The sequence below is a fragment of the Protomyctophum bolini genome, assembly GCF_963924005.1.
Source record: "Protomyctophum bolini genome assembly, chromosome: 4".
In the NCBI taxonomy this organism is placed as follows: domain Eukaryota; kingdom Metazoa; phylum Chordata; class Actinopteri; order Myctophiformes; family Myctophidae; genus Protomyctophum; species Protomyctophum bolini.
The window spans coordinates 18889348-18901511 of NC_137865.1; the positions used below are offsets into that span (position 1 = coordinate 18889348).

A 12164-nucleotide genomic window follows, 5' to 3' on the forward strand; every position below is an offset into this window, starting at 1 on the left:
ACCAGACCCATTGCAAGATGCTGTACTCTGTCGTCAACCCTGAGCCATTCCAGCCAGTCAAAGTGGGCAGGGGTGAGGTGGGTTCGGGGAATCTGGGAACCCATCGGCAGAAAAACTGTTCTTTGGACAATTTTGCCACTATTATTTTAGTTGACTTTAGTTCTGCTTTCAACACTATTCAACGCCATCATATGATCAAGAAACTGCATCAGCTCAACATCCCCCCACTTCTCATCCACTGGACTCACAACTTCCTGAGCAATAGACCACAAACAGTTAAAGTTGGTACATCATTCTCATCAACTGCTATCACCAACACAGGGGCCCCTCAAGGCTGTGTCCTCAGCCCCTTCCTCTACACTCTATACACAAATGACTGTATTAGCCCCTCACCCACTAACATCACATACTTTAAATACTCTGATGACACTGCTATTCTCGGACTGCTCCATGACAATAACTCTATTACGGTCTATCAGAATACCATTTCTCATTTCACACAGTGGTGCACTGACAACTATCTAGAGTTGAATGTGGTCAAAACAAAATAACTTGTCATTGAAACAACCCACACTGGACTTAACCCACTCCTCATTAAACAAACTGCCCCGGCCATAGGATGGTTCTGTGGGGACCTCATGTTTCTTTTTGTATTGTCTTGGTGTAATGTGCTCTGTGTTGTTTTTGATGTGGGTGTTGAACAGATTGTGAAGACAAATATCCTTCGGGACAATAAAGATTATTATTATTTTCCTTGTCCCCACAAGAGAAAATGATAGTTTTATTGTTATTTAGTTTTACAATTACAAGTGTGCACAAGTGTGCCGGTGTGTGCACCGAAAATAGATCTACAAGCTTGTGTTGTGAGCTTTAGAGATACGGTTAGAAATCACAGAAAAAAAGTAACAGCATTCATAAAATTGTCATCCTAAAATGTTGAGGTTCTAGTATACGTGTAACGTGTGAATGTGTGTGTGTGTGTGTGTGTGTGTGTGTGCGTGTGTGTGTGTGCGTGTGTGTGTGTGTGTGAGAGAGAGAGAGAGAGAGAGAGAGAGAGAGAGAGAGAGAGAGAATTTGGCAACAGGTCTCGTATGTCAAAGTGACAAGTTCCACCCCCTGTCAGTGCCAGACTCATCAACGATACCTTCAGATCAGACAAACAACTTCCAGTGACGAGCTATATTACAGTATATAGCTCAATTGGGTGGACAGGACTTGTCTTTCCATGTGTAGCTACAGGAGGGAATACTGACCCAGACCACTTGAACCCGTTGCTGCTGCAGCTGAATGGACTTTAACAAGACAACAGGAGTCAAAGTGAAAGTAAACTTCAGGAAACATTTTAGAGGAGGGAGTGTTATATTACCACAACTGACTGGTTTCCTGTATTGTGTTTGTAGCTTCAGTGTGTTTGTAGCTTCACTCACAGAATGGCTTCTATGTCGTCTCTTTCAGAAGAGGATTTTTGCTGTACCGTGTGTCATGATATCTTTAAAGATCCTGTTGTCCTGTCTTGTAGCCACAGCTTCTGTAAAACCTGCCTGCAGGAATGGTGGAGACAGAACAAATTGAAGGAATGTCCAGTTTGTAAGAAAATTCATCCAATGGGTAGTCCACCCTGTAACCTGGCTCTGAAGCACCTGTGTGAGGCCTTCGTACAGGAGAGACATCAGAGAGCTTCAAAGCGTCAGAGAACTTCGAGTGGGTCCGAGGCTCTCTGCAATCAGCATGCTGAGAGACTCAAACTCTTCTGCCAGGAAGATCAACGGCCAGTGTGTGTTGTGTGTCGAGAGTCTAAGAAACACAGCGGTCACAGATTCAGACCCATCGACGAAGCTGCTCTGGACCTCAAGGAGGAAGTCCGGAAATCACACAAGGATTTAAAGGAGAAACTGAAGGTCTTTAATAAAGTTAAAACTAATTGTGATCAAACAGCAGAACACATAAAGGTCCAGGCCTGGCGCACAGAGATGCAGATGAAGGAACAGTTTAGGAAGCTTCATCAGTTTCTACAAAAGGAAGAGGAGGCCAGAATCGCTGCACTGAGGGATGAGTATCAGCAGAAGAGTCAGATGATGAAGGAGAAGATTGAGGGTCTGAACAGAGATATATTAACCCTTTCAAACACAGTCGGAGCCATAGAGGAGGAGCTGAGAGCTGAACACGTCTCATTTCTGCTCAACTACAAGACCACAATGGAAACACTGCAGTTCACACTGCAGGACCCACGGCTGGTCTCAGGAGCAATGATAGACGCGACCAAACACTTGGGAAACCTGGCCTTCAGAGTCTGGTACAAGATGAAGGACATTGTCTCCTACACTTCTGTCATTCTGGACCCCAACACGGCCCATGCAGAATACATCCTGTCTTCTGATCTGACCTGTGTGAAACGTGGAGAGAGACAGCAGCTGCCTGACAACCCGGAGAGGTTTGACTGTTGCCCGTGTGTCCTGGGTTCTGAGGGCTTCAGCTCGGGGACTCACAGCTGGGACGTCGAGGTTGGAGACAACACGTACTGGATACTAGGCGTGCTATCGGAGGCCTTTCAGAGAAAGGGAAATAGACTGGGTCAATTCTGGAGAATATCTCTACGTCAAGGTAAATACACGGCGTACTCCACGACGAGGTCGGACGCCAATCTCACGGTGGAGCGGCAACCGCGGAGGATCAGAGTCCAGCTGGACTGGAATGAAGGAAAGCTGTCATTCTCTGACCCCGACACTGACGCACACATACACACCTTCACGCACACTTTCACTGGCACACTCTTTCCCTACATTATCACGCCTCATACTGTCCCTCTGAAGATGTTACCAAGGAAGGTTTCTGTTACTGTGGAACAATCATAGACCGTCAAAATGAGGAAACAAGGAAGTTAGACATGATGAATGATGATTGACATTGTCAATTACCGGTAGTGATAAAGGGTTATAGACAGGGGGATGATACAAATTTGGCTTCTCATCCACACACATTCCAGCACATCACCACCCGTCCTTATTTAACTTTGTTTAATTCAATCAGATAGGACTTTTCTGTTTGGATATATGGGCTGTCGAGGCCAGGAAGTAGTTTTTTGCCACTCCTGGTTTGATGATGATGTCACACGCATACCCTAGTCTATTCTAAATATTCTATGAGTCATAAAACAAATTATTACCTGTAATATATTAGGATTCTGTAATGTAAATAATTACAATTGAACATCCTTAAACCCTGTTGTTGGTGGGGTATTGCTGTTTACATTAAAGTACAATAAAATTACATTTAAATTCATTAAACAATAAAGTATTCAATCAATCAATAAATCTATTCATCTCCATCAGTTATTTGTCAACATCTTCAGTTGATTCTTTCAATGTTAGTTAAAGGTGTAATATAACATTAAAATATTTGGCACGTGTTATTTTTCCCCATTTAACTTCTATTAATTATTATTATTTATTTATCATTATTATTATTGTCTTTGTAAATGTGCTATAAATGTGTTATAAGATTTGATTTGATAGTCTTAAACAGGGGGTCTGGGACCCACCCCTGCAGGGTACTCAAAGTTACTACAGGGGGGTCCAAATATTTGTGTGATAAAAAACATTATTATTATACATTAACCACTTAAACCCTAGCATCTCTATTCTGAGGGAAACATTAGCCTAAAATAGCCGATCTACAAGCTCACAAGGCGAGGCGTTGTTCGGTGTGGATGAAAAAGAGCAAACAAAGTACACGTTTTCTAAGTATTGAGGGTCAAAGTCAGGGGGTTTAAATTGTAAACCAGGGACCACCACCCTGACTGTGAATAATCAACATGGGGACCACTGTTGTGTTGGGATGGATATGGGCTAAGATGAATGCTTTCATAACACTTGCTATGCATTGCATCCCTGTCTATAGGCTACATACCACACTCTGTTTCTCACCTATGGGGTCCTTGGAGTTGGACGGACTTGTCTCCAACTCCAACTGGTGGGAAAAAGTACTCGTTTTTTAACAAGTAAAAGTCCTGAAATCTAAATTTACTTGAGTAAAAGTACAACAGTACTGTAAGTATTGTTATAAAAATGTACATAAAGTACCAAAGGTGGAAAGTAGTCATGATACAGGTGAAGTGAATGGTGAAGTGTGTTGAAGTGGTTAAATCAAAGTAACAAAGTAAATACGGTATACAATAGGATATAAAGTTTTCAAATAATTGTAGTGGAGAAAAATTTACCCCTGAGTAACTTAGTAGTGGAGTAGAAGTAAAAGTACAGAAAATTGGTAGGCTAATACTAATACACAATAAGTGTAGGCGCTACTTGAGTCTTGATCGAGTACACCACTGCCTTGGAATGAAAAACGTTGAAGACCCCCAGAAGAAGAGAAAAGAGCTGTGACGCATACGGAAATCCGTCTCACCGGTTTGTAGTTTATTTACATCTTCATGTTTGTTTGTAGTCCGTTTCTGGGGTTCGCAAGCAACAGCTTCGTGGTTGATTGTTGAACATTAGCCTCGCTAGCCAGCTCAGCTGCAGCCTGGAACATCACCATCGCTTATTAATAATATCACAACGATGTTTGTGACTTTAGAGCAGAAGAAGATGCTGGCGTTGTTGTTGTTGATGAGGAGGAGACGGAGACGGAGAGCGATCAGCACACGTGTTGTTTCCCACTACAACCCTCCTCCTCGTTATCCTCCTCCTCCTAGAAGACCTCGTCCTCAAAAACAACAAAAAGAAGAAGCAGGAGGAGAAGGCCAGAATGAGGAGAAGGTTGGTGTCCTGCAGAACCAGAAGCAGAGGAAGAGGATTTGGGTGACGCCGTTCCTCAGAACCAGGTATAATTGATTGATTATTTAATGTTCCTGTCCTGTCCTGTTCTGCACAGTACACGCTTATTCAGTTGAAATTGAACGTATAAACATATGTCCGAATTTTACAGTGTCCTCTCTCGAGCTTGACAAATAAAATGTAGTAGTATGTTCTATAACGTTTTCATTAATAGAACAATCAAGGATTGATTGATGGTACTATACCTACTATAGGTAAGTACCATAGATATATCTATGGGTATTGGGTAGGTACCCTCACCTCACAAAAAACATGCAGTAATCCTGGTCTCTAAACTGCCTCCCTCTGGTCAGCCCGGGGTGCCTGATGGAGGGGAACTGGTCGGAATAACGTGTTCCTTCCACACGTCCGGCCAGGGAAACTCCCCCTGTCAGGTGAAAAGAAGCAGCTATACTCCCCATGCATTGAAGGAAACATGAGGTCAGTCTGTTGCTCTCCCCAGGTTGGCAGAGGAAGCGCGCCCAGGAGTACATTAGATAATTGACACTGGGTGAAAAAGGTTGCAAAATCATGGGATAAAAAAATATATAAATTGGAACAGCAAAGTCACAACAACACCCCCCCCCCCCACACACACACACACACACATACACACGCACTTGACTGTAAGTCGCTCTGATAAGAGTGTCTGCTACATGGCCTAAATTCAGTATATTATTATTATTATCATCAGTAGTACTGTAGTAGTAGTAGTACAATTGATTAAATCGATTTAGTTTGATTACCGGTAGCCTATGTGTTGCGTATGTTCCAAGGAACCGGGGGCGAGAGTATCATCGGGAGCTGCGGCAGGACGAGGATCGCTTCATGGCCGACTTCGCACTCAGCGTGCGGCAGTTTGATCTGCTGCTGGACAAGATCTCAGCAGACATCTACAGACGAGACACGGCCTGGCGCGAGGCCATCGACCCGGCCGAGCGGCTCGCCATCTGTTTACGGTAACTCTCACGTGGTTCTCAAAGGCCTCTTTTCCACCCAAAGAACGTTGGTTCTAGAACTGGTTTACGTGAACCTGTCAGCCGTGAACAGGTTTGTGTTTCCACCAGTTTTAGGCACACGCCTGTGGAGCAGGACGATTCCAGGCCTGGCCAGCAACCCCTTTTGGTGTTTTAAGCATTATGTTATGCTTTAGCTGTTGAAAAATGGGGGGGGGGGGGGCAATTCAGAAAATCTGTATTACCTTTGACACTATGGTCGGGTAGACCTTGCCTGTCTTAGTAGCAGGATGAACAGGTTGTTGCTGGGCTAGACTGGTGACTGATCTTGATGATATGGCCAGTGGGAGACAAAAATTGGTTCAATAACTATGCCAACTAGTAACTACCCTTGACCTACATGTCGGTTCAGCTCATGTCTTAACGTTACAACTGTTTTTTTAACCTGTCTTACAGATACCTCGCCACCGGTGATTCTTATTCGTCCATCTCTAAAAGCTTCCGGGTGGGCAAATCCACCTGCGTTGGCATTTTGTCCTCTGTGGCGGATGCCATCTGGAACAGCTTGGTCGAGGAGTACATGCCCGCGCCGAAGAAGCACGAGTGGAAAGCAATAGCAGATGAGTTTGGCCAACGCTGGGACTTTCCTCACTGCGTGGGTGCGTTAGAGGCCAAGCACGTGGTCATCAAGGCGCCATCACATTCAAAATCACACAAGGAACAGTTTTCAATCGTCCTCCTGGCCGTGGTGGACGCCAGTGGCCTGTTCCGTACAGTGGATGTGGGGGCTTTCGGGAGGAGCAGTGACGACGAGATCCTCTCGGCATCTGAGTTTGGAAAGGCTCTGCACGAGGGAACACTCGACCTTCCGGACGATTCGCCGATACAAACCGCCGAGCACCTGGGACCCGTTCCCTACGTTTTTGCGGCCGACGAAGCGCTCCCTCTGCAACGGAATGTGCTTTGTCCGTTCCCCGGAAGACCCCTTCAGGTCGACTCTCATCGGGTCTTGAACTACCACCTGTCCCGCGCACGGGGGGTCGCAGAGAGCGCCTTCGGCTCACTGGCCTCGCAGTTCAGAGTGTACCACCGGGTGATGGAGGTGAGCCCTGGCACTGCGGAGAAGATCGTTAAAGCCACCACCGTCCTCCACAACTTCCTGAGACGGGACCAGCAGGACACGGCCGCACACGTGGCTCCGGTGGAGACTGCAGACGCTCTCCGCCCGGTGGGAATGGTTGGGAGCCATTGTGCCAGTCAAGAGGCTCTCTCTGTGAGAGACAAGTTCACAGAGTACTTCAACTCACCAGCCACTGCTGTAGCTTGGCTGAACGACTATGTTTAAGGCAGTCAATTACTCTCTCACTCACCCATGAATATAATCACCCTCTCTCACTCACCTGTTTGCCTAATTTCACCTGTTTTTTTTAAGCACTTAAACCCTTATATTTGTACAATCTTAAGAGTTAAATTATCACTGAGGACTTTAGTGTATCCTCACCAAAAAATAGCTGGCTATAAGCTCACGTTGCTACGTGTTGTGAGCTTATAGATGAGCTATTTTCACCAAATGTCTGTCCTAGAATAGGGACCTTAGGTTCCATGTGGCTCAGACAAAATTTGCCTTGTTTGATGATTGTTTGACAATTGTTTATAATTATCTGTTAAGATTGTCACACTTCTTTTAAAACGGCCTGCTCTGAAGTCACCTCCCCCCTCCTTAGAGAGAAATAGCTAAACGTCTATTTTTGAATTTGAAAGCTGAAAAGTACTTAATTGAATAATTATGTGAATATGTATATGACTTAAAATAAGTATCACAATCAAACGTTTGCTTCGATTACGATTCATGAACGATTATTAGTTTGTGAGCTTGTACAGTAGATTGTCTGTTTTCATTTCATGTATGTACACCACCATTGTACAACAAAGTATAATACAGGCTTAAACAGGCTAATTGAAATCGAATTATTCCGTGCCGATTTGTTGGTGTATAAGAAATGTTTCTCGATTAAAAGTTGGTTATTGGCTATAAATATTGGTTTCGAGGTTTTCTGTTCATTGCCTAGCCCTAATACATAATATTACATTATGTATGTACACAATTATCCACAAACTCAATACTAGACATTGTAATAGTTGATGCTGTACTGTACATACTGTATCAATATTGTGTATAATAGTCTTTTCCCCTGACAATTTAAGAACATTGTACTGTAAATAATTTATTAAAAGAAAATGTGCCCACTGGTGATACTATGTTTATTCGGCATGACATTTTTTAATGACCTGCCCGGAGGTTATGGGGTTTGTACTTTGTACTTTTATCGGTCGTGTTGTATTTGACATTGTTGAAATTGCATTAACTTATTACTTATTTACAGAAATGATTGCATAACCTTGCTACCACAAGTCTCTGAGAAGCACATTGAAAACATTAAACTCAAGTATAATTTCTATTTAAAAATTATAAGCGGACCCAGGAGTCTTGAGAAAACAAATACAGAGATAACAGTGAAATTCAGTCCAACAGCACCACTAAGTGGTTGTAAAGGCGTGTTTCATTTGGTTTTAAATTAGTAAGTCAAAGGATCTCAAATACGAACCTGTAAATAGTTACAGGTAACTAATGTATGCAGGACCAAACAGTTGGCAGACCTGTATGCGGCTGACGCCTTCTACAGGAAGGGACAGAGTGAGCTGTTCTTTGGCATGTGTAACAGGACTAAGTCTGCAGCAGTGTTTTTGACAGCAAATTTTAGTTTTAGTCATAGTGTCTTGAATAGTTTATTTAGTTTTAGTCACCTGGAATGTTCTAGTGTTAGTCTAGTTTCAGTCGACTAAATCTACAGTTGATTTAGTAGATTAAAATGTATTTTGGTACGCCTTGATGCCGTCGTAATGATGTTTTTACGTGTCTTTACTCTTTACAATGCGTCGCATGCTATTTTCAGCATGCAACCAAGTGTAAAATGACTTATACTGGATCTCTTGTCCACTAGTCCCTTCCTAACATTTTAGTCTAGTTTTTACTTGTTGACGAAATTGTTTTAGTCATCATGGCTTAGTTTCAATTTAGTTTGTCAGTGAAAAAAGGTAGTCGACGAACATTTTTCGTCTTAGTTTTAGTCAACGAAATCAACACTGATCTGCAGATGTTTTACCACCAGTCTGTTGGGCCAGTGTGTGTCCTTATCTGCATTTGCCTGCTGGGGGGTTTCTTTCACTCACTCACAATACGTTTTATCACGATTAGTTGTCTGGTTAAATGAAATAAAACAAATGACATGAAACCAACATGACTACAAAAATGTACACTTTAACAAACCTGATACATGCTTTTAAAATAAGACCCCATTTAGTCACTGACCCATTAAAATGAATATGTACAATATGAAGCAGCTTTGCAGGGGTGTTCATTCAGCATTACTACTGTACAAATGATGCAGTATAAACATTTAATTTTACTTGTACAGTATTAAAAAAAATACAACCATTTGCCACCCTATTAAGTTGGTAATACTGTTCTAATGTTATGATGAAATAAACACAACACTGCCATATAACTGTGGTTATTTTCAATGTAAAATGTTCAGTCAGTGCAAGCATTAATTCTATATTATTTAAAATGTTTCTGTTTCATATAACTTTCCATACTTTACATTATAATCAACTTTACATTGTTTACAATCTAGAAAAATGTTCTGTTGTGCTTGAAATGTACTGTAATTCTCCAATCTGTTAATAAATACTTCAATAAATCAATGTTGTAGCAAGTATTGTTCAATACTACCGGTATAACAATGTAATCAATATGATTCCATAAAAAAACAAATTCCACAGCAACAATGTGATCAATATGATTATACACATATCGTCACTGTCGGGCAGAAACCTTGTATCTCAATATTTTTGTTTTAATTTAATGCCCTAATTTGTCATACTAGTGTCACATGACACTAATGTTGACATTTGACAGTTGCGTGCGTTTTATACATAAGTAACCAATGAAAAGTATTAACAAGAGACTGTCCACATTGTATCGATTGGAACACATTCATTTCAGTAACGGTTTTGGACATGCAAGGGTTTTTACTTGACAGCAACGATAATCAATAGCACAGCCTTGTGATCAATATGATTCTATAGAAGGTCAGGAGTTCTAATCATAGCAGTTCATCACTGATCAATAAGCATCAGCAGTCAGCTCGGAATGGGGGGTTGCTCCACTACAATTATTTGACTTATTTGTTTTAGTTACTTTGCAGATTTATATTAGTAGAGCGGTGCACTGGCCTACTTGGAGCGATGCAAGTTGGAAATGCATGCATTCCCCACCCAGTTATCATGTCTGTGTGACCCCTTTTATGCCCATATATGGAGTTCTTTGTCAGGCATGCCCAAATATGGATTCTATGCAGATGTCAGAACAGGCCAGCTCCATATATGGAGATATAGAGGTGATCAGGGCCAGAGATAGTATTAAGTATGTTTTACTTTGGTACTGGTCAGTGCTTTTTATACAAGTCACATTTTGAATAAAGGCTTTTTACTTGTAACTAGGGATGGAGCTCGTTAATATTTATTGATAACGATCACCTTATCAATAAGGCTTATCGAGCCCACTATCGAGCATTTTCTATTATTTTGTGGAAAGACAGGAGACGATAAATTCTGAAAAGAACCAGTATATTTTAGGGCCTTCAAATACAGTACATTTCTAACAGGCAATTGACCTTTTTATCAAAAGAAACTGTTAAACTTCAAAGTGTTATTTAGTTTACCCTGGCAGCGCTGGTTGGCAGGTATCAATACACTTTTAGATTGACATGTTTGTGCCAGCATGGATGATTACATTTATTTCTTGATCGCCTCTTGCCATGATTGTTTGAACATGACGTCATGGGCCGCTATGCTCGATAACAGGCTTGATAAGCCCAAAACGTATTGATAACGGGTACTCAATAAGCTTGTTATCGGATTTGATCGGGTATCAGTTATCGAGCTCCATCCCTACTTGTAACAGAGTATTTTTGTATATTAAGGTATTAAGGTACATCAGCGATACTGCAGCCGTGTTAATATTCAACCCAGGTCAGGAACTGTCCTACCATCTAAAGCAGTGTTTCTCTACCTTTTTCATTTCAAGTATCCTCCAGTATGACATGCAATAGATCACAGACGCCCATTTGAGACCATTTTCTTCCCTTTTGGGGTTTTAACCAGTATATAATAGAGATGGCACCCGGAGGAAACCCTGAGGCGAATTTGGTATTGCAGCTTGGGGCCAGCACTGGTCCGTTGACTATCGTTGCGCACATTCATACGTGAACGCGTGCAATGATAGTCAACGGCCACGATTTGTTTGTCAACGTTCACGATTTGGCCCAATCCATCCCAGAATGCACTCTGTTATATTCCTAACCGGAAGGAGGAGTGAAATCGCCGCATTGCGCTTTTGAGCAACTTAATGCAAGTCTCTATTAATATATACTCTAAAGGTTTTAGCCCTGAGACCCCCAATCTACCCCCCAATCTACACCCCTAATCTACACAGGGGGGGGGGGGGGACGGACACACGGCCAAAGCATTTTTGGGGGTACCCAGCCAAGAACGTTGAGAACCCCTGATTTAGATCACTGTGTCTTAAGGAGGACAGCCAATGTCTCTAGTCTTCTGGTGGAGGATTCACACGTGTTTCTTCTGCTTCTCTTTTGGTGATTTTCACAAATATGCCATTCTTAGGTCCCAGAGTGGTGAATGACTTCAGTGGCAGAGGGTCCTGTAATAAGGAACGCCATAGTAACAGTTGTGATCTTGAGCATTATGTATTACTTTTAAACAAACACCACGTTTAATTTGCTATTATTTAATCACATGGATCCTAGCGTCTATATTCTGGAATCTGGGGGGCGAACGTTCCTCCATAATAGATAATCTACAAGCTATTTGGAGTATAGAGCCCTGAAGGACCACAGTCAACTAAGTTTATAATTTAGGGAGGTGCAGTAAGTGATATTTATTTTTTATATTTTTTATCCCACGATTTTGTAACCCATTTTTTACCCCTGTGTCAATCATCTAATGTGATCCTGGGCTCTACACACCCTCCACCAACCTAGTCCCCATATATGGGGGACAAGGGGAGAGCAACGGACTTGAACTCATGCTTCCTTCATGCCCCAAGTGTCCAAGTTGCTCCTTTACACCTGACAGGGGGGAGTTTCCCTGGTTGGAGGTAGCGCGTGGAAGGAACACGTTATTCCAACCAGTTAGTAAGTGATATTTAATTGTTAAATAGCTCTATATTCAGATTTCTTATATTGTTTTTGTTTTTTAGGTCAGAATACCATATTTTATCCAACCCGGAGAGAACTCATACAGGATGCAGGAACAA

The 12164-nt window shown here is 42.1% G+C and overlaps 3 protein-coding genes across 5 annotated transcripts in view; 2 read left to right on the forward strand and 1 right to left on the reverse strand.

The window, feature by feature from the left end:
• Positions 1-1169: 1169 nt before the first annotated feature.
• LOC308314037 (E3 ubiquitin-protein ligase TRIM35-like) lies at positions 1170-3245 on the forward strand. The gene has a single exon (XM_080761417.1). It carries the CDS (start codon positions 1431-1433, stop codon positions 2850-2852), a length of 1422 nt encoding a protein of 473 aa, XP_080617543.1. The 5' UTR covers positions 1170-1430; the 3' UTR covers positions 2853-3245.
• Positions 3246-4446: 1201 nt separating this feature from the next.
• On the forward strand, positions 4447-7803 carry LOC308313755 (uncharacterized protein). Of its 2 annotated transcripts, none has more exons than XM_080761052.1 (3): positions 4447-4819; positions 5564-5770; positions 6224-7803. In XM_080761052.1, exons 1-3 carry the CDS (start codon positions 4557-4559, stop codon positions 7110-7112), a joined length of 1359 nt encoding a protein of 452 aa, XP_080617178.1. In that variant the 5' UTR covers positions 4447-4556; the 3' UTR covers positions 7113-7803. The 2 variants fall into 2 exon arrangements, with proteins under 2 accessions (XP_080617178.1, XP_080617179.1); XM_080761053.1 differs by having other exon boundaries at positions 5588-5770.
• Positions 7804-9085: 1282 nt separating this feature from the next.
• tbxas1 (thromboxane A synthase 1 (platelet)) overlaps positions 9086-12164 on the reverse strand; it is a 96224-nt gene continuing 93145 nt past the window's right edge. For both annotated transcript variants that reach the window (XM_080760707.1, XM_080760708.1), the window contains one exon: positions 9086-11549. In XM_080760707.1, the coding sequence (XP_080616833.1) occupies positions 11436-11549 (114 nt within the window). In that variant the 3' untranslated portion in view covers positions 9086-11435. The remainder of the gene's footprint in view (positions 11550-12164) is intronic.